General features: G+C 41.9%; 1 protein-coding gene and 1 pseudogene across 3 annotated transcripts; both read right to left on the bottom strand.

The window, feature by feature from the left end:
• Positions 1-3,979: 3,979 nt before the first annotated feature.
• ARPC1A (actin related protein 2/3 complex subunit 1A) lies at positions 3,980-19,245 on the bottom strand. 3 transcript variants are annotated; one of them, XM_054842614.1, is made up of 10 exons: positions 19,049-19,245; positions 15,755-15,859; positions 15,072-15,176; positions 12,583-12,805; positions 10,776-10,883; positions 7,171-7,383; positions 6,397-6,472; positions 6,014-6,207; positions 5,238-5,328; positions 3,980-4,366 (listed from the first exon to the last, which is right to left on the bottom strand). In XM_054842614.1, the coding sequence occupies exons 2-10, from the start codon at positions 15,816-15,818 to the stop codon at positions 4,328-4,330; spliced, it is 1,113 nt and encodes a 370-aa protein (XP_054698589.1). In that variant the 5' UTR covers positions 15,819-15,859; positions 19,049-19,245; the 3' UTR covers positions 3,980-4,327. The 3 variants fall into 3 exon arrangements, with proteins under 3 accessions (XP_054698589.1, XP_054698588.1, XP_054698590.1); XM_054842613.1 differs by having other exon boundaries at positions 15,755-15,836; positions 19,049-19,213; XM_054842615.1 differs by lacking the exon at positions 7,171-7,383 and having other exon boundaries at positions 19,049-19,212.
• A 3,055-nt stretch (positions 19,246-22,300) lies between these two features.
• The window catches only part of LOC129213354 (putative uncharacterized protein MYH16), a 30,929-nt pseudogene continuing 25,852 nt past the window's right edge, over positions 22,301-27,377 (bottom strand).

Consider the following 27,377-nt stretch of genomic DNA (forward strand, 5'->3'; position numbering starts at 1 on the left):
GCCCTGCCTGCTGGTGCTGGCCAGCTGCAGGCAATAGCTGCGGTCGGAGCCCACCCCGGGTAAGACATGCGTCAGCATCGCCTCCCACTGCCGGGGAGATCCGCAGCTTGGCAGGACCCCGCAGCGCCTGGTTCCGGCCACCCTGAGCAGCAGCTGCTGCCAGTTCCCGCATCCCACTGAGCCCAGTGGGACCCAAGCCCAGGCTGGCTACAGTCAGAGCTCTGCACCCCAATACCACCTGCATGCACCCCCACCTACCAGACATGCACCCCTTTATTTTCTTCCCTCCTGCTTCACAGCAACTAATTTTTATCCCTTTCCCAGTCAGGCAGGGTAACTCCCAGGAGCTCCGCTCCTGCTGGCAGCGCTGGGAAGGAGAGAAGGGCTTCGGCTTCTCGCTCCCCTGCTGCGAGCAGGCTGCAGAGTCACGCGTGGAGGGACGCACTCACCCCTTCCCTCCCTGAGTCACATCGCAGAAGCAGGACAGCAGCGCATCAGGGTCTTGTACAGGGAGGGCAGGGCCCTGACGGGGCTTCTCAGCTGCGGGACGTGGGTACAACCACCTCGTATTTGTTGAGCTGCAGAATTAATCCCAAGTGAAAGGGGTCAGCTCTAGATAAGGGCTCCATGGGGTGACACTGAGCCGGCAGCTCATCTTGCTCCTGGAGTCTGTTAGCCATGCTTCCCTTCACACGTGTTGCCGTGACCCCACGCAGACATGAGGGAGATCCCGAGATGTCCCCAGAGGGTGGCGAGTCTCTGCGGCTCTGGCCAGGATTGAATCCCCACGGTGGGAAAAGTCCCTCTCGGAAGCAGTGAGCTGCCCTGTCCCCTGGCATCAGTTTGCCCACAGCAGTGCCCAGCCTCACCCCCAGCATCGCTGCTGCCCCAAATGCAGCAAAAGGGACGCCACTCGCACAGCGGCTCCCAGACGGCAGAAAGCTGTGGCTTCTTGAAGTTTTTTCCTGCTGCCTGCACATTTTCTCTAGTCCTCCTTTGGCTACAAGCTGCTTTGCCTCTGCTCTTCACCAGGAGGGTTCAAGCTTTCCAGGTGTCCCACCACTGCCTCCTGCACCAGCCCTGCACCAAGACCAGCACCTCTCATCCGTGGACGCAGGAGAGGAGACCATCCCTCTGCCATCCCTTCGCATCGGATCCCTTCCGGGCAGGGATGTGAATGAACGGTAGGTCAGTTTAACTTCTGCGGTAGGTATCAGCATGCGTTATTAAGTGAAGGGAGAGGAGAGCATCACCCCCAGCGCTGCCTGCAGAGCAGTTCCTTGCCTGCCATCGCATTTCCTCATCGCTTCTGGTTTTGAGGCTGCTCCTCTCTGAGCCTGCGCTAACGAGCACAACGAGCAGCCTCCGCCACGGACACACTGGTTCTCAGCACGCTTGGGTTTCCCCTGGACTCAACAGCCCACAGGGAAATAAGCCAGCGCTGCGGAGGCCAGGGACAAAGGCTCAGCCTGGCTGGGTCTCTTGCCAGATCCAACTCAAGGTTCAGCTGAATCCTTTACCCGCTTTTGCCTCCGTTCCCTTAAGTGGAAAGACCCTCTTGCATCCACAGCAGCACGTCTTCTAACGCTTGGGTCCTCCGCAGAAAAGGCTGTGGACGAACAATCCCATGCACAGGTGCTGGGGACACCAGAATGGCTTTTTGCCGGGGTTTTCTTTGGAGGTGGGGCAGAGGGGATGGCAAGTGGCAGCGATTCTGCAGCTTCTTTCCATTCTGAGGCCAGGGAGTTTTTCAGGCAGGCTCCAGTGAGCAGTCTCTGGCATGCCCACCTGCGTGGAGCCCCATTTCTTGCCCCCAACAACCCGTTAACTGGAGCGTAACATCAAGCACGTGCAGCCAGCAACTATCCTGTAATTAACACTGCAACCATGAGCTTTTTTGTGAACATTGCTTTCGAAGCCATCATTAACCCGAGCACATACAGGCGTCTGCTAGGAAGCCTAGTGCTGCGGGTGGCTAGCGAATTCTCACCCACACTGGTCACAAAGGACGCCCTGACAGTGTTAGAGATGGGGGAGGTGACCAGGGAAATGGTAGAGGCAAAACCACCACGTACCTTCACCATGGCTCACAGAGCATCCTCCCAGAGCAGAGCAACAGCCCAGAAACCCAGAGAACCACCCTCTCCCACCATCGGATGGTGCGTGAGGCGCAGTGCTCTCCCCAGCCCCTGCATATGGGGTAGTTTTAAGTTAAATTATGCCTCGAGTGATGGTTGTTTATATTCTCCTTGCTCAGACCTTTTCTACTATAAATATCTCCAATCTGGTTTTGATCGCAGACTCCTAGCATACACATTTCTCAGACAGTAACCTGGGGCAGCTTCCTCAAACCTCAGTTTGTTGGCATTCTGGAGCAAACTGGCTTTTACCTTCTCCACCTCTTTCACATGAAAAAGAACAAGACATAAAATTTAGAGATCCATTTTCTCAACTCTCTCATTAGATTTTTTTTTCCCCTATCCTTTTATATTATTTGAATCATATATTTTAAAATCCATGTTTTTAATACTTCTTGGAAATAAACCACCACACTTTCAAAAGTGACTTCAGCAACAAAATCATTACTGTCTGTGAGCTATAAACATCTAACGGTACATATGGAGATGGACGAAGCCAAACCCGTGCTCCCCTGGCCCATCTGCCAGGGCTGGCAGGGTCACTTTGATCCAGAAGACGTTTAAACTCCATTAGCATTGTATTCTAGCTGATAAACTCAAGTCATCGCACACAGCAGGTCACTAGACCGCAAGATGAGTAGAGGTTAAACAGTCATTATTTTATGTTTAGAAGGGAGAGGAAATTGCAAAGCCACACTTGACTGCCAGGGGAGAAGGGTGGGAGACACAAGAAAACCTGAAGGAACTGGGAAAAACATGCAACCAACATCACAGCTGAAAATGATCCAGCTCTGTGACAGACACAGTTCGCTTACAGCAGAACAGCAGTTGTCAGCTTTGTGAGCTTCTCTTAAACCCTCCCTTTTCAATCACTCAGAGCTGAGAAATGAGCAGCGTATGAAGCAACTCTGGTTCCTGAGGAAGTGGTAAATTTAGTCATTGGGGTTTTTTTAAGACACTTCTGCATTTTCAACAGAAATTACAAAGTCTTAAACCTTGTAAAGCAATGCTGTGAGCCAGATAATCCCCTCCAGAGCACAGCCCTGCCTCAAGGCAGCAACACAGTTAATCTTAACTAGACCATGTGAATAAAATAAGTTATGCGCAAATGCCTCAGTGAGCTACCAAGGCTCAGAACTGAACTTCAAAAGATACAGTCACCTGGAGACAAAGGATCTGCACAGAAGCCAGACCACGCCAATACCTCTGTTAAGTGTGCTTCATTTCTCCACCAGTCATTATAAACACAGAATTTTATAGGCCAAGCACTTGGCTCTGATACGACATGCAGGCCTGTGTAGCTTCATGGCCTTAATAAGTGATTTGCTTTTAATTTGTCCTCCTAAGATCTGGCTCAGCAGATTTTTCCTTCGCTTTCTACGTGCGGCCTTCCACCCCGTACCCTAAGCACTGCACTGTGAGAAGTCTGTAGTTACCTTTTAGGATCTGTACAAAAATAATTCTGGTCATTTGCCCTTGGAAAATATGACCCACTAAACGGACAACACAAAAAGACATTCAGGTTAATTTGCTATTATTACTGGATTTAAATGCCAGGCAGACAGAACTACGAGTCAGCAGGACAAAATCATTCGTCCTCTAAAATCATCACCTCAAGGGAACAATTCCCCTGAAAGAAGCCCAGCTGAATCTTCACATCCAGACCATCAGAACTCTAGGCCTTCACCTGTCAACTTTACGAAACTTTCACTTAAGATGAACTCTTCCTGGTTTAAGGCCACAGAACATCAGTGCAGGGTTTTCCCACCCTCCCTCTCTCTCTGAGTTAATTCCCTTAATATCCCTTTTTTATCACTGCTAATGAGCATCAAAACAAAGAATCAGTTTTTCTTTTTTTTATTATTATTATTTCTAGCAGACAATTTACATAAAATTCCCCTTTTAAGTTAGTGATTCATAACTTCCTGCAATAAACTACTTAAGGAGCAGCTTTGGTAAAGAATGGAATGAAACAACCAACTGAAAAAAATAAAAAAAAAAAAAGAACAATCACAGCTGATTGAAACCAACACAATTCACCAAATTTAGATTCAAAAGAAAATCTGCCAAGCTGTATTTTCTCAGTGTTTCCAAATATTCCACCTTCCTCCTCCCTTTTCGGGTTTGTGCAGATGTGGGAGCTGCGTTCGGTCAAGCAGTTTGTCCTGCTAGATCACAGAAATCCGTCTCTACATGATTCGTAGACCTTGAATAGAGGACTCTAAGGTCTTGAAAGAGAGAAAATCTTAATCACAATCTGCTACAGTACCCTGTGTTAAATAATTCAGTGTAAATGCTGATGTTAACAAAAAAGAGTAAAAACTCTGAATACTTGAGATTAGGCTCATATTCAAAAGCCAGACACCACTACAATCATTCATGCATATACAGACCAATGATTCCACCCCCTTTCCCTGAAACTGCATTATAGCAGTCTATATACCACCTCAATTTCTTATTTGGCTCCTGTCCCCACCAGAGCTTTCTGGCATGATGAAATACAGACAAACTATTCTTTTCCTAAAAGGCAGCACACAGCTCTATGCAGCTTGGGGAGGCCAGCAGAGACCTCTGTTGGCCAGTCCGCAGCAAAGCAAGCACTTGCATTAAATCCTTTCAGGTTTTCAGGTTTTCAGTACAGTGCTTACTGTATTTTCTAACTCTTTCAGGAAACTTCTTACTACTTTGAGGAGTTAATTATGAGAGGGCAGGACCATGTTCTGCAGAAAGATAGTGAGCAGAATCCACAAGGAAGGGAGCAAGAAGAGATAGCAGGTCTTGTCATACCGATGATCGTTCCAGCCTGATTGTGGCTGAGGTAGAGGTTGGAAAAGGAAAGAATTGGTGGGATTCCTACAGGGACATTAAGTGAGTCCATTAAAAAATTAAGTCTGGATTAGCACCATATGCTATCTGCATTTATGCTGAATCTTTGATCTTTCTTCCTTATGGAGTTCACTAATGCTCTTGAATATTCCAGTCTGGATTTCCTATTGCTAATAAAACCTGCATTAGGGCTGAGCCCCAGAAGTTGATGCTAGAAATCAAAAAAACCCACCACCGCACCCAGTTCACATAAGCACGGTAGTAAAAGCATACCTTGAAATCCCAGATGGTCATTGCTCCATCAATGCCGGTGGTGCAGAATTTACGACAATCTCGTTTGTCTATCTCATAAATAGACACTTGGCTGAAAACAGAGAGTGATAGCTGTAACACAGACACCCATTCCAGAGAGCCAAAAAGCCGGGAAATTTGGGCTGAATTCAACTCCTACTCTCTCAAAGGGAGACATGAGTATAGCAGAGCTTATGCTAGATTTTTGGTACAATGCTTCAGAAAAATAAGCAAAGAAAAAGGATGCAGAAAGCTCTTTTATCGTTTGGTGGCTATAGCCTAAACATTTTCCTTGAATAAAGACAAATTGCTTCAAAAATGTTAGCATCCTCTGGGCCCACATAGTTTTTAAAATGCAAGAATATTTTACTTGATTAACCTGAATCAATCCTTTTGGTGAATAAATACAGATGGAAATACCATCTGAAATAGGAAGCCTGTGACTTCCTGTTTCAGGTGAATTTTGCCGACTAGATTTTGCACAGTGCTACCAACCTCTTGTGAACTACCTACATATTTGATAAGATAAACTGTGTTCAAGTTACAGTACACATTAAACATGAACAAACGGAAATAGCATGCATGCCACGTTAATGATTAACTTTACCAGCTTCTAAGTCCCAGAAACAGACAGCTGTTAGTGAAAGGCAAAACTAGAAATGGGATACCAGCTAAACCCATCTGGTATAGCAAATTCGAGCTCTCGTGGGTTTGTGGTATATCCTGGGAAACCTCATACTGACAGCCAAGACACTCACGTTATACTGTTTTGGTGCAGTGTCTCCAGGGTAGTGTTACGATCTTCTGTAGTGGCTCTTTTATCCATGTTTCGGAAACGTTCCATGGCAGAAATATTGCGCTGGATGCTCTGTTTTGGAATGTCTAGTTTGGAAACGAAGGTCAGCAAGCCACGGTCATCACAGTTGAAGAGCATTGGGCAGCAGTCATGGCCCTGCAACCAGACATCATGAAAGTATGTCAAGAGACATAATCAACCTAGCCACCCTTCCTTTTTTCTGCTGCTGTTAATTGCAGAAATACAGACAGAAGAGCTTACTTATAACTAACTTCATAATGTACGGTGTTTCTCCCTCTCCAAAACGCTACAACACTCTACAAGGAGAAAATAATAGACACTTACAGCTGCCACCACGCTGTTCTCGGAGACAAATGACACACTCAGGAGTGGGAGGAACTCTGTTTTCAGCTGTGAAACCCTGAACACAAGAACATTTGTTAGAGAACTTCACCGCAACCTCTCATCTTTGGCTCCAACAAAAAAAATAGAGACCATTCCCACACAAGGATTACTGGAAAGAAGTCAGTGTAGCTCTGTTGTCCTGAGGTGACACCAGAAGGCTGTAATTTGTGATAAAAAGTTTTAACCTAATTAAAGTGTCCTGGAAGATCTATAACAAACATGAAGGTGTTTACTTGATTAACTTGATTTCAGGTGAAACACTGAAATTATCTAGCATCATGTGCAAACAGCAGCAAGAGTTTATAAAGAATACACCCCAAAAAAACTTCAGCTTAATCTTCCAGATCCTGGCTGGGGATGGGGTCTTAGGAGTTATGGAGTGAACATGTTTCTGCAGGTTTCTTGGATCCATTTACAAGGAAATACTGTTTCCCCAAACACTAGAGTGGAACGTATCTTTCTCAAATGCTCCCCCCCCGCCCCCAAGACCCTCTTAGAAGTCATCTTATAAGAAATTTAAATTATATATTCTAAAATTCAAAGAATCTACCTTATCTATAGATGCCTCAAAGAGACTCCTGGAACCTACAATAAAATTGTCAAAACTGGAAACAGCAGTCACAGCTTTCCTCCTGTTGCTACAAGCACAACATTCCACATGCTGCTTCCTTCTAGTGTCAAACAGCTAATAACTAGCAGAAAGAGCATACTTACATCATATTTTTTGAGGCATCAGCAACTGACACAGTACTATCATGACTGACCCAGGCTAGGCGGTTACCGCTGGCAGAAAAACTGACACTATGCACCCATCCACCACTTCCAGCACCCCCAAATTCTGACATCAGCTGCCCAAAAGGCATTTTGGAGCCCCATGGTGTACTGGCTGGTTTTTCATCCACTTCCTTAATGTAAGCAGAAAACACCCTGCAAAGAAAAGATTTTAGCATGAACACAGACAGAAAAGACCTCCTGGGAGCTGAATACATATTTCACATTGGAATCAACTAGATGCATTCTAATTCTACCAAAATAAAATACTGCAGTATCTTTAAACAACAAGCCGCTAGTGGCTGGGAAGCTTCCATATACAGAGAGAAAACAATAGTACAAAGGGTGTAATCCATACAGGTTTCTCATAAATGCCATGTCTTGTGTGTATCTCCTTTTTTTCCAGAAGATGGCACAAAACCATACATTATCATTGCATTTTGCACTGTGCTCACATTTCCCTTTCATCCTTTTGTGGTGCTAATAACTCAAAGAGTCAATTCTTCAGTTAGAGAAAAATCATGAATTGCACCGTATAATTAGAAGCTAATACAAACACCTACAAAATTACCCACTTTTTAAGAACATTCACTTTTTAGCCAGATTTCAAAGATAGAAAACTGATGTTCAAATGCCAGCAAAGGGGCTCTGAGCCACCTTATTCTGGCTCATTACTGAAAGAATGCTTTGAAAACCTGAAATACCACAATGTTTTTATAGTTTTTTTCCCCAGCACTACAATTTTCAAGATATGTTTAAACAGAAAGCCTCCCCCTTTCATCAAATTCCTTCTGCATGATTCAGACATGCCACAATATGGTGTTCTTGACTGTTACCATGGAAGTTACTGGGACGTCACAAACATAGGATTAGAGTCCATTGAACAGGAGGAGCAAGAGAGCTACACCATACTACTACCAAAGAAATGTTTCAGTATAAACAAAAAAACGTGATCAAATAGTCATGGTTGCAGTCAAACACAGAAAGGAATTATTTTATATTGAGTTTAAGGAAATGTTGCTCCCCCCTCCCTGTTTTTAAACCTTTTACATGTGTGGGGTATGCACTTCAAAAGATACCTATATTCAGCTTATTCAAATAAAGCTGATCATTTGGAACAAGAAGGGTTTAACTGCAGCTATATTAGGTACAGATTTTCAGAGAATTAAGTATGAATTTATGTTCGGCTCTATCAGTTTAAATATAAACTAATGATAATCCTTCAACAAACTTAATTTTATAGAGACATCTAAAAGGATGGTTCTCTTAATATATGGAAATAGGACAAGATGTTTAAAGCAACAGCCTTTGACACAAGGCAGAAAAATCATTCCTAAGTAGTGAAAGACCTTGAAGACAACTGTTAAAAAAAAAAAAAAAAAGGTAATTTCCCTTACTAAAGTCTCTCTCTCTTTTAAAACCAAAATCATCTCAGCTTGAAGGCCCCAGCCTTCAAAGAACACTGGGAAATGACTTTCATTCCCACAGCAACATTGTTCCAGCAAGAATATAAAATGCACACCTATGCGGTGCTGTTAGCTATATATGTATTTCTAAAGACAAATGTAAGAGGAGGTCATCTAGGCCAGCCACCAAAAAACCTTTGCTGAATACGTATCAACTTGAAGCCTCTTCTGCCCTCCATTCTTTTTCCAAAATGTCTCTCACTTAGCTGCTTATTAGTTGGCAGTGGCTCTGGCAGATCCATTTCATAATTTTCTTCAGAACCACCTATCAGAACAGATGCATACTTCAGGCCCAGACAGCTTTATTATGTTTAATATGTAAATGAGCATTCCCTAGAACTGGAATTCTAGAGATCTGTATTCATCATTTACCAAAAAGAATATTCTTTCATGATTTTGAGGGAACAAATACAAACAAAACCCCAGTACCATTCTCCATTACTTTTCCTTCCTTTAATTTTTCCATATGGAGATTTCTATGACAAAAGCAGCAAAATTATTAAATGATTCACCCTGAAGTACAATGTTAAGGAAGAACAAAAAGTTTCCCAAATGTTTTAAATCAGTATCTGGTTTGGTTTTGTGGGGTTTTTTTTTCAAAATATATTTCTCTGAAAATGGGATAAGATGAAGGACAGAATGAGTTTTTTGATGGGAAACAAAAGACTAAGCAAGTCTTCCAGAGAATGCTCCTAGGAAATTGACTGAACCAAACCTTGACTTTCTTCTCCCCAAAAAATAATTTAAAAAAAAAAAAAATCACACTGAACAGAAAATGATGTGAATCTAACTTCTCAACCAAAACAGGAAAGAGGAGATAATCAGGAATGCAATATACATAACAAGCACTGAACAAAGCCTGGAGACAAAAGAGCTCAAATCCAAAGTAACAGATATATATATATATATATCAGCTGACCTAATGTCAAAGTGCCCAGATGCTTTATGAACACACATGAAAAAATTTCCACATGTGAAAAGCAGCTGCTTCTGGAAGACGAAAGAGTACTTTTTACATCACACTTTTTGTGAAAGGAAGGGAACATGTATTGTTTCTCTAATTAAAACTGGAGATAAAGCAGGAAAGAGAGACAACTCTCTTCTTCCTAGCATCCATTTAACATGTCTCCTTACATAAAAAGGTATCAAAGGATAGAATTTAGAGGCATGGGTTTCATTCTGAAATAAGGAACGTAATAGTCAGTCCCACCTCGCCCTCCCACACCATCTTAGTCATTTTTAGTACACACTTTGAAGCTTAAAAATTGCCCTGTTACATCAAGAATTTAAGAAAAGAAGCTTTCATTATTATTCAAGGCACAAGTGATTAAGTAAAATATGAATTAAAGTCAACCACTCTGCAGAAGTTCCCCATGTAGACTTCATTGCAGTGACCCCAATCACTCAGCACAGAGCAACTTGCAGGACCTGTCCCTCACGGTATAATTTCACAGTCAGTTTGAAAGACTACCCCATCCATCTCACATGCCAATATCCTTTTACCAGCCTTTTTCTTAATGTTCTTCAAAAATGTTACACTGAGTTTTAGGTGGATCAATTCCTTCACCCTGCTCACCACAGCGCTGCAAGAACATTAAGGCTAGCACAGGCAAAGGGGAGAAAGCGAGTGACTCGGGGAAGAAAAAGGTGAGACACCTCCTTTGGAAGTGCTGAGTTACCCCGATTTTGGAACTGCAGCATTAGGATATTGCTTTTTAAACTCAAACTAACTAGCAGTGGTATTTTTCTGGAGGATAGCACCTGGTAGTCTAATTTCAGCCTAATAACTAGATCTCAGCACCCAGTGCTGAGTTAGCAGTACTTCCGTGTACTCCGAATAAAGAAACCCACCAGTTCATTAAATTCAGGTGTATCCCTTGACAGATACATGTTAGTAGCCCAAAGTCTGCCTGCAGAAGCACCAAAGCCAAGTCTCTTAAGCTGGATATTTTATTTTGGTAACAACAACAGTATGCAATGAGCCATCTTCTATTCTGATAGCAAACACATGATCAACATGCTCATGCTACTAACGTGAACCACCAATCCAAATCGATTTACACACACTTTATTTTCTCTCACCTGCACTTGAAGTCACAGGATCCAGCAGCCAGCAAAACATTGTTGGGGTGCCAGTCCAGGCTAAGGACAGTGGAACGAATGGGCTTTTTAATGTGTTTGCTCACCCACCTAAATGAAGAGAGAGATAAAATTTATATGAAAATATGTTACTGGACTCCCCCAAATGCATGAAATACTCCTCAAAAAGATCATCCTTTGCCAATGACTAAACCCATCAGTTTTGCAATAAAACTCACATTCTACCTAAATCTTTCATATTGCCTTGTATAGTCTGTGAACTTTATATGGTTATCTTAGTTAAAATTTTAAAGATTATAAACAAATTAACATTAAATATGTATTTCTTCACCTGAATCCTATTCCCCTTTAACTCATGTTTGCAATGCATCAGAATGAACTCCTTAACGTGAATTTTGCACAGTAACTGTGTGGTCCCTTACATCTTATGAACAAGAGCTCAGCTTTGACAGTGATATTGAGCTAAGCACTATTTTCTTACACCACTAAGTACACTTCCTCTCCAGCTTCTTCCAGTGAGTTCTACAGTCATCTCTCTTACCTACCTTTTCCACTGTTTAATAATACAATAACTATAAAACACCACAAGTAAATAGATGAACTGCCAATGATATGACCAGTATATACAACTCAATTATTTGGGGTACAGTGACAAGTGGTCCTGATGTTGAATGCATCAATATTAGCCTAAACATGTCTCAGCAGATTTGGTTTGTTTGAACTATTTACAAAATAGTAATGAAATCTATTATTCACTCGATGGCCTTTGGGATGATGGTGCTTTTTCTTTGAATTTACTTCCATCAGGCACAAGCAGTTTTATGGATTGCATTAAATTATTTGTCTTCAACATATGGGATTTTGATTCTTCTGCAGACAAGTGAAGCAGAGAAAATGTTAATAACCAAATATGCTGGAAAGCACAGAAGTCCAAAACAATCTTTAAAATGTATTTTGCAAATGGTCTCATTGTTTACCATCTCCACACGGAAGACTGCACACAGAACAGCAGGCACAGACACTCTGTTTTCATGCATGTTTATGCAACCTAAAGTAATAGATACTCAACATACTGATTTCACCTACAGATGATATGGTAAATGTAGCTCCAATGTGTACAGTTACAAATGTAGATCCATTAAAGATCAGAAGCACTAAGTTTAGATGCTGAAGAGAAAAAAATATTAATGGTGGAAATATTTGTGATAATCCTGTCTGAAATCTATAAACTGTGATATAAATATATGACAGAATACAGAACAGAGACAAGCTCGAACATCTTCCAATAGACCACCTTGGAGATAAGTGACAGACTTGAATTCTTTAATGACAAGAAATGGCCCAAAATAATCTATACAGAAGAAAGACTCAAGTCAAGGTTTCTTCATTCAGTCTGGAAGGAAGTAGGGGGAAGAAACCTTTTATTTTTGTCAACCATACAGTTGTGGTAAAGAAATTTTTACTCTGCAGAAATTCTTGCACTTTTAGAAAAGCAACATATGTTTACGGCAGTCAGTCAGAACACATCCACACCAACATGTATAACCTGGACATATGCTAAGTCAAAAGCCTTCAGGTGCGACAGCAAAGTAAAGAAGTAAAAGAGAGAACCTTTTCCTTAAGATGTAAAAAATCCACAAAAGAACTGATGAGGCCTATCCCTCTAAGTTTCCTGAAGATTTTGGGAATTAGTAAAATAGTAGCCTAGTCACCATCATTAAACTCCAGGCTTTAGCTTTCCCATGCAGACCTTAAAGGCTTAAATGGAAATTAAACTCAAACAGCTCACCAGTCATTTTCAGATTCAAAGTAGCACACAGATATAAGTCGAGCTCCACTTCCCACAGCAAATTTGTTCTCCAAGGGAGACCATTTCACAAAGGTGGCTGCACGATTAATTCTCAGGATCACAAGGGTTGGTTTCCACACGCCGTCCTTCTGACTCCAGACATAGGCATTACGGTCTGCACCGCAAGTTACAATGCGATCGCTTTTGGGAGCCCAGTCAATACCTGCAATTAAAATTCACATTAATAAACTTTTCCCTTCATACAGCTTGTTTTACAGTAAGTCAAAACAGAGACAGTCCCACAGAGACAGTTATTACTGTTAGGTTAGTATTCCCCTTCTGCACTTATTCTCCAGGCACCATTTTAAACTGTTAGGGATATCAGTTTCTCCCACTAGCTTTCACCAAAATTGCAGATCCCAAATTTCCAGATTCCACAGAGAATTTGCCTGCTAAGGAAGCCTGCTCTGACGGCTGGCCAACAGGCGGAGCTCTGCAGACCAGCTACGGCCTGTCTGCCGGCACCCTGCAAACCACCGACTTCTGTAAGAGACCCATTTCAACAGCTGAAATCCAGCAATTCTAAAATTATGCACAAACTGCTAACATAGTTGTCTGCTTACTGCCAGACCGCAGACACAATCTGAAAGTTTAGATAGCGGGGTTGGTTTTTTTTTTTTTGGTTAGAAGCTATCAATCTTTATGTACTGATACAATCCTTACATTTTTTCCATGCCTATGTAAGCTGTGCCATGAGAAAGAAAAGTTTACCAAGCAAAAAAACCCCAACCCAAATTCAAAGAATAAATTAAGCCCTTCATAAGCCTGCCTTCTTATGCAATGAAGGATGTTCTCACCCAGAAATTCTCACAGCAACATTATTTTTCATCTTTTGTTTAGCATCACTCTTTGAGATGCAGAGTGCAATCCTTAACTCTCCTGCCACAAATTTGTATTTCAATGGTTTTCCATAACTGTGTTCTGTATTAAAAACACTCCTTAAGCACATAAACTGAAAAAAGGATAAAAGATATGGAAAGAATCTGTACTAACTTTCCCGTACTGGTCATATATCGTCTACTTCAAAACAGGCTTATGCTTAAAAAGTTCAATTTTGAGGAGGCTGGTAGTCTGAAACCAGTTACAGAAGTCAATCTAGCATTGCTTTTGAAAGGGGGACCATCCTCTCTCTTTTCACCTCTCTTTCCCACCACATCCCTTGCACCAGCACCAGTGTTCTGACCCACGGCAAGTTCAGCTTTTTAGCCTAGCAGAAAACTAAGCCAGCAAAAAAGAGTGAATAACACTCTCCCTGTAAGCAAACAGAAGCAGCTCACCACAAATATCTGAATCAAGACAGAGGAACGCAAGACAAGGGACCCTGTCCCTTGTGATCAGAAGCTGGAGTGGCAGCAGTTGAATCACTCCTGTCAGAGGCAACAAGCGGTCTGATCAGCCTATCTCCTGCGTCTAACCACAGTTTAAGTCTACTCTTTACAACAAGCACAGCATTCAGTATTCCAAAGGTACATGCTACTCAGGAAAGTGGAGAGCTCTTTTCCCAAGTCATGAATATTTGGCTTCTAACACTAACAGGTACAAGAAAAATGCAGAGAAATGTCTTTGGGGAACAGCATGTCATTTGTAAATCCAGCCCAAGTGAATCTTCACAAAAGAGCATGTACAGTTGTGCTCTTTGACAGCAAGAATCAGATAAATTGAATAAAGTTCCTGCAAAACGCTGCTAGGCAGATACTTCTGCCCATTAGCAAGTTGAGAACAGAATAAAGGATATTGCTGTTTTGGGCAAGTGCTTGTATTAATTACTTCCATTTCCTTAGAGAATAAAGCCTTTATAAAAATATCACCATGAAAAAAACCAGTAATATAAAAGACTACCGCAAGACAATCACATTTTAAAAATAACACCTTGTGACTCATTGTGGCAGCTATTCTTGTATTTTCATTGTGGATCTACAGATACTCTGGGCCTGCAGTAAAATGCGCTCACTGATGGTCTGTCATAAGTCCAGGACTGACCACTTCAAGTGTTTATACAGTCCGTAAAAAAGGATATTTATTGCTGTCAGAAACCACAAACCAACGCAACAGTTGTATACTTGATGAAGTTTTAGTACTAGCACTTGAAAGACAGCAGCATGTATCACCAGGAAAGTTTGACACACAACCAGATTAATTCAGAAGACTGAAAACTTATTCTCATTATGTTATTGCCGATGAAACACAAGCAATAGATAGAAAGGCTCAGTTATTCTACTGAAATGCCTGGAAATGACATAGGGCTTTTCTTCCTAACATTCATTGCATGTGGTCCAGAAAAGTACTGCAAAGCTCTCTGCAAGTGGGAATGCCAATCTATAAAAAGATCTATTTACTCAACGCTTGCAGATTTCCTGTTCAGATTCTCAGCTGGGGAAAAACAGGGGGCGGACAAACCTAATGTCTGACACAGCACATACTTCACTTACCTGTAATGTGTCCATTATGTTCCTTTAGCTCGTGAGCCTTTACCCACTGGTTCCCACTCTTCTTGTAGATGTGGACTTCATGATTATTAGGGCTAATGGCAATCTCTTGAAGAAGAAATAAAACAACCCAATAGTACAGAAAACTCTTAAGTAACAAATGCTTTACTTGGAAAGATTTTCCAATTTAAAGCCTGTATTCTCAAATTTCAGAGCATTACATGGGTTTTGTAAACAAAGGGCCAACATCCCTGGATAACCTTAAATAATTGTAGTTGTAACATGGTTGTGAATATACTGCACAGAAAGACAACACGTTTTGAACATAACAATCCATGTTCTAGTAGAAAAGTAGGCTATTAAGGGCTGCTTTGGGGGTATGGAAATAGAGGGTCAAAGAGGATAAGCGGCAGGTCATTCTCACGAGGTGCAGACCAAGAGGCAAAGCTTTCTGGAACACTACTAAGACTAGATTTGCTCATATGCCAGAGTTCCAGTAACGGGTGTAGAAAAGTTCAGATTTAGAAGATGTGTGCTTTTTGGATCATAAGTGTAACATTTAATATGCAGCACTATGTATTTGACCATACATTCCTTAAACGTGATCCAGAAAATTACAAGATCACAAACTGACAGCAAAGAGAAAATAGCCCTGCAAAAAAAATTAAAACTAACATATTACTTACGAGTACGGTCTCTGTTCCATGCATGGCAGGTGATTGGCTCTAGTAAAAACTGATGTAGAGACATTCCGAGTTAAAGATATTCCTATGTTGCAAAAATTGAAAAAGCTGAAAGGTGTAAAATTGAAAACAAAACACTTCAAAATTAGATAATTATTAAAATAAAATCAGCCCTCAACATTTACCAAAGTTGTTTCAGTCCAGTATTACAATTTACTTACAGACGATCATGAACTTACTCGGTCAATATGTTAAGACCACTAAAGAGCTGTCTTTGCCATATGTCCATATATCTTCAGTAGGCCAATGAATTTTAACTGTCCTGCTCACTATAGCTAATTGCAATTGCCCTAAAAGCCATATATGCTTGCTTCTTAGTGTATCCTCACAGGTGAGACACCAGGTTCTTAGGAAATCTAACAAAGCTAATAATTTTACTATGGAAATAGTATACTTGGGGAAAAAAAATAAAAATTCTAGGGACATATCTCAGCGAGTTGATTCAAAATCCTGACATGTATTGAGGCTCACAGGCAACACTAAAGTAATTTTCTTCTTCTTTTTCAGGAGGTTAAATTGGTGTGCCCAGAACATTGATATGTAACTGTAATCTGCTGATGTATTATTTGATAAAGCCATTTATATGTATCCTAGGGAAAAATTATTAAGATTACTAATTAACTAATTACTAATTTCTTCAAATTAATCCTAGCACTTAACTGTTTTATAGTTAGGCTTTTGCCCCCATGAGATTCAAATACTGAAAGAACAAGCTGAATCATTACAGTTTGCAAGTACTTTAGCTAGACACCTAGTTTTTTCTTTAACTTACAAGATATAGACCTGAACATCTGCAACTGGAGGCGCGCTGACCCACAATTACGAAGTTGTATGAAATATCATATTGTATTCTATGTCCTATATTAATCAAGGGCAGCATAAATGGATGGAAGATAGCATCATAAAAACTCAAGGTCACCTGTAATAATTAAAATGTGCATAGTTCAATTCATACAACTTGGATTTGTCAACTCCTTCTATACATTCCTCTAATTTTCGGAGCAATTTATCCTTGGCTGATGAATCAAAGTCTTTTTACCCCTACATATACATCTAAAAAGAAGTATCTCTGTGATGTCATTCCAACACATCCACACCCATTATAGCCTGAATTTACAACATACCCAAGTATGGCCATGTTAGCACAGGGTGGAGACTTCAGGACAAGGTAGGAATTTGGAAGCAAACAGGAAATGAATGGCAGTCCAACAGAAACTCAGGAGTGAATGAAAGATGAGTAAGTTCTTACGAAGCTTAGCAATTACTATCACACCACTAGTTTAACAACTACGCTGAAAGTGCTGAACCTTGGAGCAGAGATGATACAGTACTTTGCCAATGCAAATAACTGGAGAAACTTTCTTTTTTTTTTTTTTTTTGAGAAATCAAGCACTCCTATTTTAAAGAAATATGACTTATGGTTACATTTCAAATGTACTTCAAATATAACTTTTAATTATATAAGCTTTAAGTCCAGTTCATAATTTTAACCAGCATCATTTTCATGGTTCTTCTAATAATCATATTCTACCAATCAAATGAAGCTATTAAATATATGCAGTCCCAAGCAGAATAATTAGTTACTTTTTATTAATGTGAAAACATTGACATAATCCAAGTTACCTTGGACAGCCATGATTTGAGATTCCATGTGTTAATATAAGCAAAACACAACTGCAAATTGCTCTTTCCACGATCTTGCTTTAGTACATGCCAACATTCAGTAGCAGTACATTTCCATATACAGGAAAAGTTGAAGAGCTGTTCTACCAACAAGGAATGCTCAGCCTTTTCTACTCTTTCCGAAATAAAACATAAAAATATCCAATCTCCCCTCCCTAAGGAACGCAGCTATTTTGAAACACTTTCTAATATAACCCTGGTATTTTCTTCACAGATTGGCACCACATATAAATGATATGGTCCCATCCTAACTTCTAGTTCACAGATTTTTACTAACCTACACATTGTTCCCAAAGACAGTCTAGACATGCAATATGATCCATTCCTTCCCATTGACTGAGCTTCTTAAGCACTGTAACTTGTAGCAAGTGATTGTCTTCCATTTTGGTAAAAAACAGGAGTGATGATAATCTCACAAAGCAGTACTATTTCTGTCATTTGATAAGTACAGTGCTATGTTCTTCAGGAAGATAAATGTTAATAAAGTCTTCCAGTTATATTTATTCCTTAGCAATACACAGACAAAATCAAACTCATATTTCACAAAAGAAAATGCAACTGGCTCTAATTCTTGATACAATTCATATGTAGTGAAGCCCGCAATGCCTTCCTGTCAGTCAACCTCAGAATCTCACATAGGAAAGATGCTGTTAGGATAACTTTGTTAGCCAAGTACTTGATCTTTTTTTCAAAAGCAAAGTAACTGTCCTTGAGTTTCAGTAAATTTAAAAAAATTAAAAAAAAGGAGGTCTTGCACCTTGGTACAGCAGGAGTTCTTTCAGTAAGTAGACTGAGAAGATCAAGGTTGGGAAGTATAGGACTTAGCTGTTGTCATCTCTCAATGAGGTGAGATATCTGGTGTAAAGCCATCCCTGGACAAGCAACTAGGAAGGATGCAGCCTCAGAGGCGGAGAGAGTGTGTGTGTGTATGAAAGGGATCTTTTTAATCCTTGCCTATTTCCAAAGCACCTACATCACTTTCAAACATCTGGAAGAGACGTGCCTATAATTAAGGACTGCCTCCTACTACTGTCATTCCCTTCCAAGTCACTCAGCGCAGCTTTCCCAAGAGGGTGACTCCTCACAGGCAAGCCTACTGACACAGGACACCATTAGCATTATAAAGCCGACCGGTTTGGGATGGATTGCGGGCTGCGGCCCTGCCCCGCGCAGATAACACAGGTGCACAGCGCTGCTGCGGAGGCCACGGTGGGGCAGAGGCAAGGGGCAGGGTGCTGCCCCGCCGAAGCCCGCCCGGCTGCTCGCTCCCCGGCCTCATCCATCCCCCCCGCGCGGGCCCGTCCCATCAGGGCGAAGGGGCTGAGGGGTCCCCATCGCCTCACCCTCAGAAAGGTGCCCCCAGCCTCCCCGCCCAGCGGCAGGGCCCGGCACGGCTCCCCGCCCCCGGGTGGGCCGGGGCTGAAGTGACTCCCCCCCGCCACCCCCTCAGCACCGGCGGGCCTGCAGCCTTCTCCCCCACCACCATCCCTCTAGGGGCGGGGGCAGGCCAGCCCAGCGGCTCCACGGACAGCCGCCCCCGGTGCGGGGACTCACCTGAGGCGGCGAGAGCGGAGCGGGACTCGCGGACTCTGGTCAGTCAACGCGACTCCGCTCCGGGCGGCGAGAGAGGGAGCGGCCGGCAGCAGAGGCCGAGGGGGGGGGCCCGGCACTGACAAGGGAGCCAGGAAACGCGCTCTGCGCCTGCGCACCACCCCGCGGACTGCGCCTGCGCCGCTGCCGCGCTGCAGGAGGGGCGGGGGATGCCGGGGCGCGCCGGGGAGCCGCTCTGCGCCTGCGCAGCGGGAGGCCGGGGCGGGGGGGGGCGCGCGCCGTGCCCGTGCCTCACACAAAGGCGGCCGTCGGGCGTGCGCGTGCGCGTTGTGGAGAGTGTGTGTGCGCGCCGTGAGGTGTTCGTCTGCCCCCACAGAGGGAAGGGAGAGGATGAGTGTGCGAGGGACTGCGAAGGCACTAAATCCTGCCAGGGAAGGGAGACCTCATCTCTGTATGTCACCTTCTGAGAAATTTTGCCATATCCTTAGTTTTTTCTGTGTATTATAGGCGGCCTTTCTAAAGACTGGATCCATGGTTCACTGAGATCAATGGAGGTAGTCCTAGCTGGCTTGGACAGCTCTAGATTGGACCATAACCCTTGTCATCCCTGATGCTTTATCACCTTGTGAGGTGAAGGAGGCCATGGCTGTCCCTGTTGGAAGGGGCATGAGCCAGGTGTCTGCAGGTCCTCTGGGTACGAGGAGGCCTGAAGTGCTGCTGAAGTGTAAGGTCCCCTGAGTTGGGGGTTGGCAGGGCTGCAGATAGCAGTGCTAGGGAAGAGCTGTAGGCTTAGGAAGGAGGTTGTGAGGAGTTGAAAGGAGATCATTTGGGCTTCTTCAGCATAGGCTAACAGAGTGAGGTGGCTACCCTCCCTTTTGGAGGCTGAGGGATGGAAGGAAGGTGCTCCCCACTGCAGGGGATAACAATCCTATCCTAACTCATTCAGATGCTTTAGCACCTTCCCTCCTATCTGGCTGGAATACAGAAAGAAGTGCGTTTGCAGTACTTTGCCCTACTCTTAATCCCTTGAGTTGCTTGCTGTTTGGGGTCTCATGGTTTGGCTCCTGTAAAACTTCAAACCATTGCTTGTGAGGTTTTGTCAGCTCAAATACAACAACAACAAAAAAAGGCAAGCGAGGGGAATGGGGGGAGATCAGTGACTCCCAGATATACTGAGGAGCAATGAAGTAGTAAGTTTAATTTCAAGTCTGAGAGAAAATAATTTGTAAGCATCTAGAAGGAAACCAGAAGGTGAATGCTAGCCAGTATGGCTCTGTTGTGAATGAATTGAGCCAATCTAATTTCCTTTTCTGGCAGCATAACAGGGCTCACAGATAAGAGAGAAGCAGTATAAGTCATATATCTTGATTTTTAGTAGAGCTTCTGACACTGGCTTGCAGGATATTCTAATAATAAACTGGGAAACCAGTCTAGATGATACCAGTCTAAGGGAGTTGCAAAACTGGTTGAGGAAAAATGTACTTGATATCAGTGCTTGTACAAGGAATCACCCTGGGTCCATTACTCATCCATGATGAAACAGAGTGTAATTACTGCATTTGAAGATGAGATCAAGTTTGAAGGCAGAATAAACACAGTTATAGAACTAGGATTCAAAATGGGAGTTCTATGGAAAAAATGGGGTGTGGTTCAGTAGCAGGTGCACTGCTGCACACTTCAACGTAATCAACTTCAGAATTACCAGACTGGAAAGAATTGGGTAGCTGGCTCTGCTGCAGGAAAGGATGGAGGGGCTGCCGTGGTGGGTCATAAGCTGAGTAGGAGTCCATAACGTGTTGCAGAAGAGGCATACACCATGCAGGTTAATATAGGTAAGAAAACTATAGTAATGCATACACAGGAATCCTGCTGTGCTGAGCTGTGCTAGAAGAGTACGTCCCATCCTGGGCTCTGCACAAGAGTGATACAGATATTTGGAGAAAAAGGTGGCAATAATGATCAGAGTCTTTGAACACGACTTTTGCTGAGCCTGTTGAGAGGACAGAAAACTGAGGAAAGGTGTGGTAAGCCTTCAAATAGATAAAAGGCTGCTGCTATGACGAAAAGAACAATTTGTTCTCTTGCGTCCACTGGGAGTAAGGCGAGAAGTCATAAGCTAAGATAACAGCAAGGCAGATTTAGGTTACAGTGAAAAAGATTCTCTGTGATTCCTTTGAAGTAGTCAAGCCCTGTGTTGGACTGACTTGGCAGGATGCAGGGCTTTTCTTACTGGTTTTTAAGACTGGATCAGACAAATACTTGTCAGAATGGCAAAAGTGCAATATAAGATCTTGTATTCAGGAAGGAGGCTAGAGTCGATGGTCTCCTAAATCAGTGATACTATGGTTCTGTAACTGCGAGATATGTAATCATTGCAGCCCTTATTGGCTTAACGATAAAACTAGATCAGCTGCACAGATTAAAGATACGCAACTAGGCCAAGTAAAATTACGTAACAGGAATGAAATTACGTTTACGTATGGTTTTACGTTTACAAAATTATTTTCACCAGATGGGGTGAAAGTATCTAAATGAGGAACTTGGCATAGCTTTTAAGCATTAAAAGCTAAGGCTCTGTCTCCAGCAAAGCTTTCCAGAGAATTTTCCACCTTTGTTCTTGCTGTATTGCTGATACAATTATGCTATGCCAATCCAGAAAGGATGCCAGTGTTTTCGAGATTAAGGTCTCGGAAGCAAAGCTGGACCAATCTCAGTGAAAGTAGTTTAGCTGCAGTCTGACCTTAAGATAGATATGAAAAAAGCTTGAGCCGCGACATCCTTTGAGGTGGTTGGTTTTATTTTTTAAACAGCAAATGCATGTGGATGGGTAGCAGCTAGTCAAAAAGAGGTCTTTTCGAAGCAGGCTGTTATATGTACAAACAGATAATTGCGGATGAAAATACTTGCCTTGAGAGGCATTCTAGATGTGCATTGTTCACCCCAGTATTTGAAAATGTAGAAATTTCCAGCATAGTGTGGTATCATGCATGATGTTTAAAAGGAAGATGCAACAAATATAATTTTCCCCCTAATTGTATTCCCTGTTTCTCTAGAACTGCCTTCTAGATTACAGTAATTTGTCAAAATCAGTTTACATCACTAATATTCTTAAATTATCAAGAACATTGCCTTAAGATCAGATAAAGTCACTGATGATCTAAATAACTGCAAATTTGGGATTTTTAAGCAGGGAAATACGATGTATCCCAATATCTTGCTTTTTTGCTACTTAATACTGTGTCCCCTTGCTAAATCCTGTTTTAATTTTATGTGGAATGCATGCAAGATCGTAGAATGCTTCCAGTTGGAAGGGACCCATGAGGATCATCAAGTCCAACTCCCAAGTGATGAAGCAGTGAGCTGGAGCAGGGAATACGTACGGCCTCCTCAATTTACCTCTTGTAAGTTTTCAGTTTGTTATGCATCTTTTCCAGTTGCTCCTGCATGCGTTTGTTTTATGGCCGTTGTTTGTTGAAGATGGGCTCCTTTAGAGGCCTCTTGTTCTTGTGCAGAATTTTTCATCTCCACATGGTGTTTCTGTTTGGAGTCTAGTTCTGTTTCCAGTTCCTTAATCTGAAAGGGAGCAGAAGGATAAATGATTATGGAAGGGATTTGAACTGTTGATGTGGAATTCTGAGGATCAGAAGAAGAAATAGGAAGATGGTATCTACATGAGGAATTTGAAGCTACTCGTGCTTTAGAGTTTTGTAGCCATTGAAAAATAAACAGCAAGTCATGACACTGATGACGGTACACCTTGCAAATTCTTCTTTGTGGGTGTAGATCAGCTGCTGATACCAGCGGCTTGTTACTGCAGTACTCAAGCACCATAAAGATTCTGATCGAGGAGTTCTGCATGGGGTGCGAAGTGCTGAAGTTCTCTTGCGCTCCAGTGGGCTGAGGGCATCCTACATGCATCTTTTCTGCATAGTCTGGATTTCTTTAAATTAGTGCATTCCCTTTGGGACATGTTGGCTGTTAAATGAAAATGTTTCTGTTCAGGTATTTGTGATGAATGTGGAAGCTCAGGTGCAGGAAAGAATTTCACAGCTGCTCTGTTGGAATGATCTTTCTAATATATTTGTACATGTTTTTCTTATCCTGGAGTTTCATGATGGCGGGTTGTTTTTTTTTCTCCTTTCAGGGCTAGCTGCTCAGCCTATTCCATCTTGGCTTACAGGTCTTTTGCTGCAATTTAATAGTTCTTCTTAATCTTTTCCAGGTGCACATAATGATCCTGCTCCTGACAGAGATTTTTTGCCACACAGGAAGCCTGTGAGGAAGGTACGAAACAGATTGACAGCACAGCTATTTATACAGAGCATTGAAAGCTAGGATATGTAGACCTGATATCTGTATGTTACCTTATGAGAAATTTTGCCATGTCTTTACTTTTTCTGTGTATCATAGGCTGCCTTTCTAAAGACTGGATCCACAGTTCACTGAGATCAATGGAAGTAATCCCAGCTGGCTTGGACAAGTCTAGGTTGGACCGTAAACCAGGTGGTGGTATGCTCGCTTAGTACCACTGGACTAGTCAACGGTATTATCCCCACCTATTATTAAGTCAGTAGCTTTAGTTCTAATGGCGCTTCAGGTTTTTATTTCTACCCTTCAATGGAAGGAAGGTGGCTGAGAGTGTGCTGTAGATGGAAGGTGAAGATATTGCCTGAACATGCAGTAGCTGAAAGCACAAAGGTGGCAGAAGGCTTAGCCTCGCTCTGGGAGGAAATGCTGTGCATTAAATCCACAGCTAGCTATGATATTTCTGAAGTGCCAGTTGTCAGCACAGTGCCAAAGGAGCAATCTGCTCAGTGCTGGCAACTTTTTTCCCCTCTGTGCCAATTATGAATGCCATTGACTAGCTAGAGAGGGAAGCTGGCCTACTCTTTGTTGGAGGCCTGATAGGTGTGATGAGTGGAGTTGTGTAATAAGTGAAAGAAAGGACAAATCGAGAGGAAATGGAGGAATTCCTCAGGGTGCCATCTGTGATGTAGATTACCAGGGAGGCAGAGAGGAAGTGGATTTCTTCTTTTGTGGATTAATTTTGCCAGACTGCAATCAGTGAGCTAACACGCATTCTGCTTTTCAGGATCATAAAAAGCAATGCAAGTGCTAACATGTATTATTAACACTGTGCTTTCAAATCAGCATTGGAGAGAAATAATGGAATATATACCTTAAGGTTTCCAGCTACCAACATAAAGGGCAGAAAGGTGGGGAGGTGACTTACATCAGCCACTGCTTTCTTTGCTCTCTCATCAGCTGCTGAGTGCTCACTGATGATTTCCTCATGCTCATTAGTAGTGTACTGAAGGTCAGACTTCAGCTTTCATTTAATAGTAAGCAGACTGATTCTGGAGGGCAGAAAGAGGTCTCAGAGACCCAGAATGTCTTATCTGCTCCGCTCTTCTATTTGGCTTTCAGAGATGATTTGTGTATTGCAGTTTTCTGTAGAGTTTGTTTTTTCTCTGTAAAATTGTGCACTCTTAAGCCAAGTGGGATTCATACCCACTGGATCTGCATTGCGGAACATTAGGACCTGAGTATTTACTTGCACACTAAATGAAAGCTAAAATGATGATACACCTCTGAGGCAGAAATAGACCCTGTTGTTTATGAAGGCCTTGAGTCTAAGTCTGTTTTCCTGCATTTCTGTGTGTATGACTTTGAGTTTCTATACCAATATTATTTATTTCAAAGTTATGTTGCAGTAGCAGCAGCTGGCTTTAAACCCAACTGAAACTGTATTTGATTGCATTCTCAACAAACATAGTCTCTGCTCCACAGTTTACAATATGTATGTGTCTTTTTATCTCATGGAAAATATAAGCCCCACAGCTCATTTAGTGCTTGCTGTTTACTGATATGAATCATTGGAGGACTGTTGTTGTTGCTGCTGTAAAAATAATAAATTAAAAAAAAACACTCTAAGGAAGGAGAACTACAAAGGCTTTAATAGAAAAACTGTATTCTAGCAACACAAACTGCTTTTCAGCAAAACAACATCATGTAAATGTGCCATTGTGTTCCAGAATGCTGCACAAGTTCTGTGCTATGTAGGTTTTGTATAACAAATAAGTTTTAATCCCCAAATTTGGTATGGAGATAGCAGTTCACCTGCTACAAATGTATCCTTTTATTATCTGTCAATTTGAAGTGAATGTATTAGTTGCATTTTTAACCTATTTGAATAAAAGCCACATTTACGACTCAGTTTTTATAACTGATGTCCCATAATTGCAGCTGCAGCTAAGAAATGCTTCTTGTATTATCAGTCCTCTACAGAAGTTATACTCTTCTCCTTGGAAATGTTAGCATGTGTGGTCTTTATGGAAAAGAACTACAGACTGTAATGGTGAATGTTAAAGTAGCTTCTTAAATCTATTCACAAAATGAAATGGCAAGAATGTTATTTCATACTGCAATCTGTAAGCAAGGATGCTTAAAATTTCACTAAAATGGATCTCGCTGTGGGCTACAGTCTATGGAAGAAATCTGAGCACCATGGAAACAACTAGTAAAGCTATAGTTTCAATGGAGGCAGAATTTTATACTGTCCTTTTTAAGGTGAGTTTTTCAAAAGTGCTCAGCACTGTCTTAACTCTTCCACCAAATTTGCTAAAAGTCTTTTCATAGGCCTTGCTAGGAGCAAAGCTGGGCCAGGATGGTGCTCTTTAAAAAATCCTGCTATCAGTGTAATATCTCTAAAGACTGAGCTTTTCATGTTCCATAGAGTTATCAGACCTATCTTATAAACCACTGTTATATTTATCCATTATTGGCCTAATCCTGCACTTCTTACCCAGAGTTCAGTTTCAGTGTTAAAGTACTTGCACATAAACTCTCTGACAAGATAGCTGTTGCATAAATAGTTCTACTTTCTCTGTACATGGACATTAAGTTCATTATGTCCTCTCCACGACCTCTGCCTGCTCTAGGAGTTTGTGAGAGTGCTCACTGCCCTCCAGGCCGGTCTGCGCTTCTTCCAGTTCTGTCTGTAGTGGGCTGAGGCAGCATATACTGCTCCTGCAGCTCCTCTTCATGCTGGCAGGCATCCTCATCCATTTAGATCTCAGGATGAAAGATTAATGTAAATAATGATGGGAGAGGAAGCTGAAACATGTAGGAGGTCTCTCTGCAAAGCTGTTCTTTAAGGTGATGCCAGATTTAAAAATAATTTTAAAAAACAACCCTCTCCCCAAAAAACCCATTGCTTGATGCCAGTATCATGTATGTCTGTCTTACATCATTGTAGTCACACTGACTTTAAGAGAATTACTTCTGACTGAGACTGATGTAACTGAGGACAAGTTAGGTTTGAGTGTGTGTGTATATATATATATACACACGTGTGTATAGAGAGAAAGAATCTTTGTTGTCACTCTAAGTTACTAACATTGGATTTTTTGGCAGCAGTTATATCAATATATTCCAACAAAGAAACTAGTCTTTCACTAATTTACTTAGTTTTATTTTAGAAATGAAGACCCAAAGGAAGCTCCTTAGTTTTGCATCTGTTAGTTTCTAGTTAATTTCTTGTCTATCCTGTTCAAACAGCAATTACAACTTCTCTTAAAAGTGGAACTTTTTTTGTTTTAATTACATATGAATAGTTCTTTGGGTTTCTAGTTTGACAAAAGCTGATAATAATGCTTGTGTTATATAAGGTTTGTTGGAACTACTGCAGATTGAAATTGGTATGAGTGGGAGAACCAGGGTTTTCAAATATAAATTCTCAATTTGTTCAAGATGTCTGGCTAAACAAGAGTACATAATGTACTGCTTTGTTGCCTAATCTGTAAAATAGAACTGGTATGCTTTTCCATCCAGGGACCTGCTTCCACCCTCTCCAGTTTACCTTGATGTGCTGTTGCAGTTTATTCAGTGTCCTGACAAGTTCACTGCTGTTCCTGTTGGTGCGATCCAGTTGCATTTCCATTCTGGTCAGGTCGGTGTCCATCTTCTATGAGCCTGCGAGCTTCAGCGCTCCCCTTAGCTTCAGTCTCCAGACTCGCCTGCAGAGACTCAATTGCATGCTGGTGATTACCTCTGCAGAGTCCAGTGAAGCATATGGTACAGCATTCTGTTACGTTGAGTCTGATCCAGCTTTTGTATCAAATTATTGCCCACCAAGTAATAAAAATACAGTAACTTTTCAAACCTGTTTAAAACTGAGATACTAGGATTTTGCACGAAGCCATTCATGAACACCTTCTTTTAAAACATAAGGCTGGGGCAGCTTTCAAGAGGTCAGCTTAAAAATCTACTGCCTAAAATCTCGTTCACCTCCTGCTAAACCAGTTCCACTAGACAATGTGTGACCAGACTG

This window comes from Grus americana, chromosome 15 (assembly GCF_028858705.1).
Source record: "Grus americana isolate bGruAme1 chromosome 15, bGruAme1.mat, whole genome shotgun sequence".
Classification (NCBI taxonomy): Eukaryota; Metazoa; Chordata; class Aves; order Gruiformes; family Gruidae; genus Grus; species Grus americana.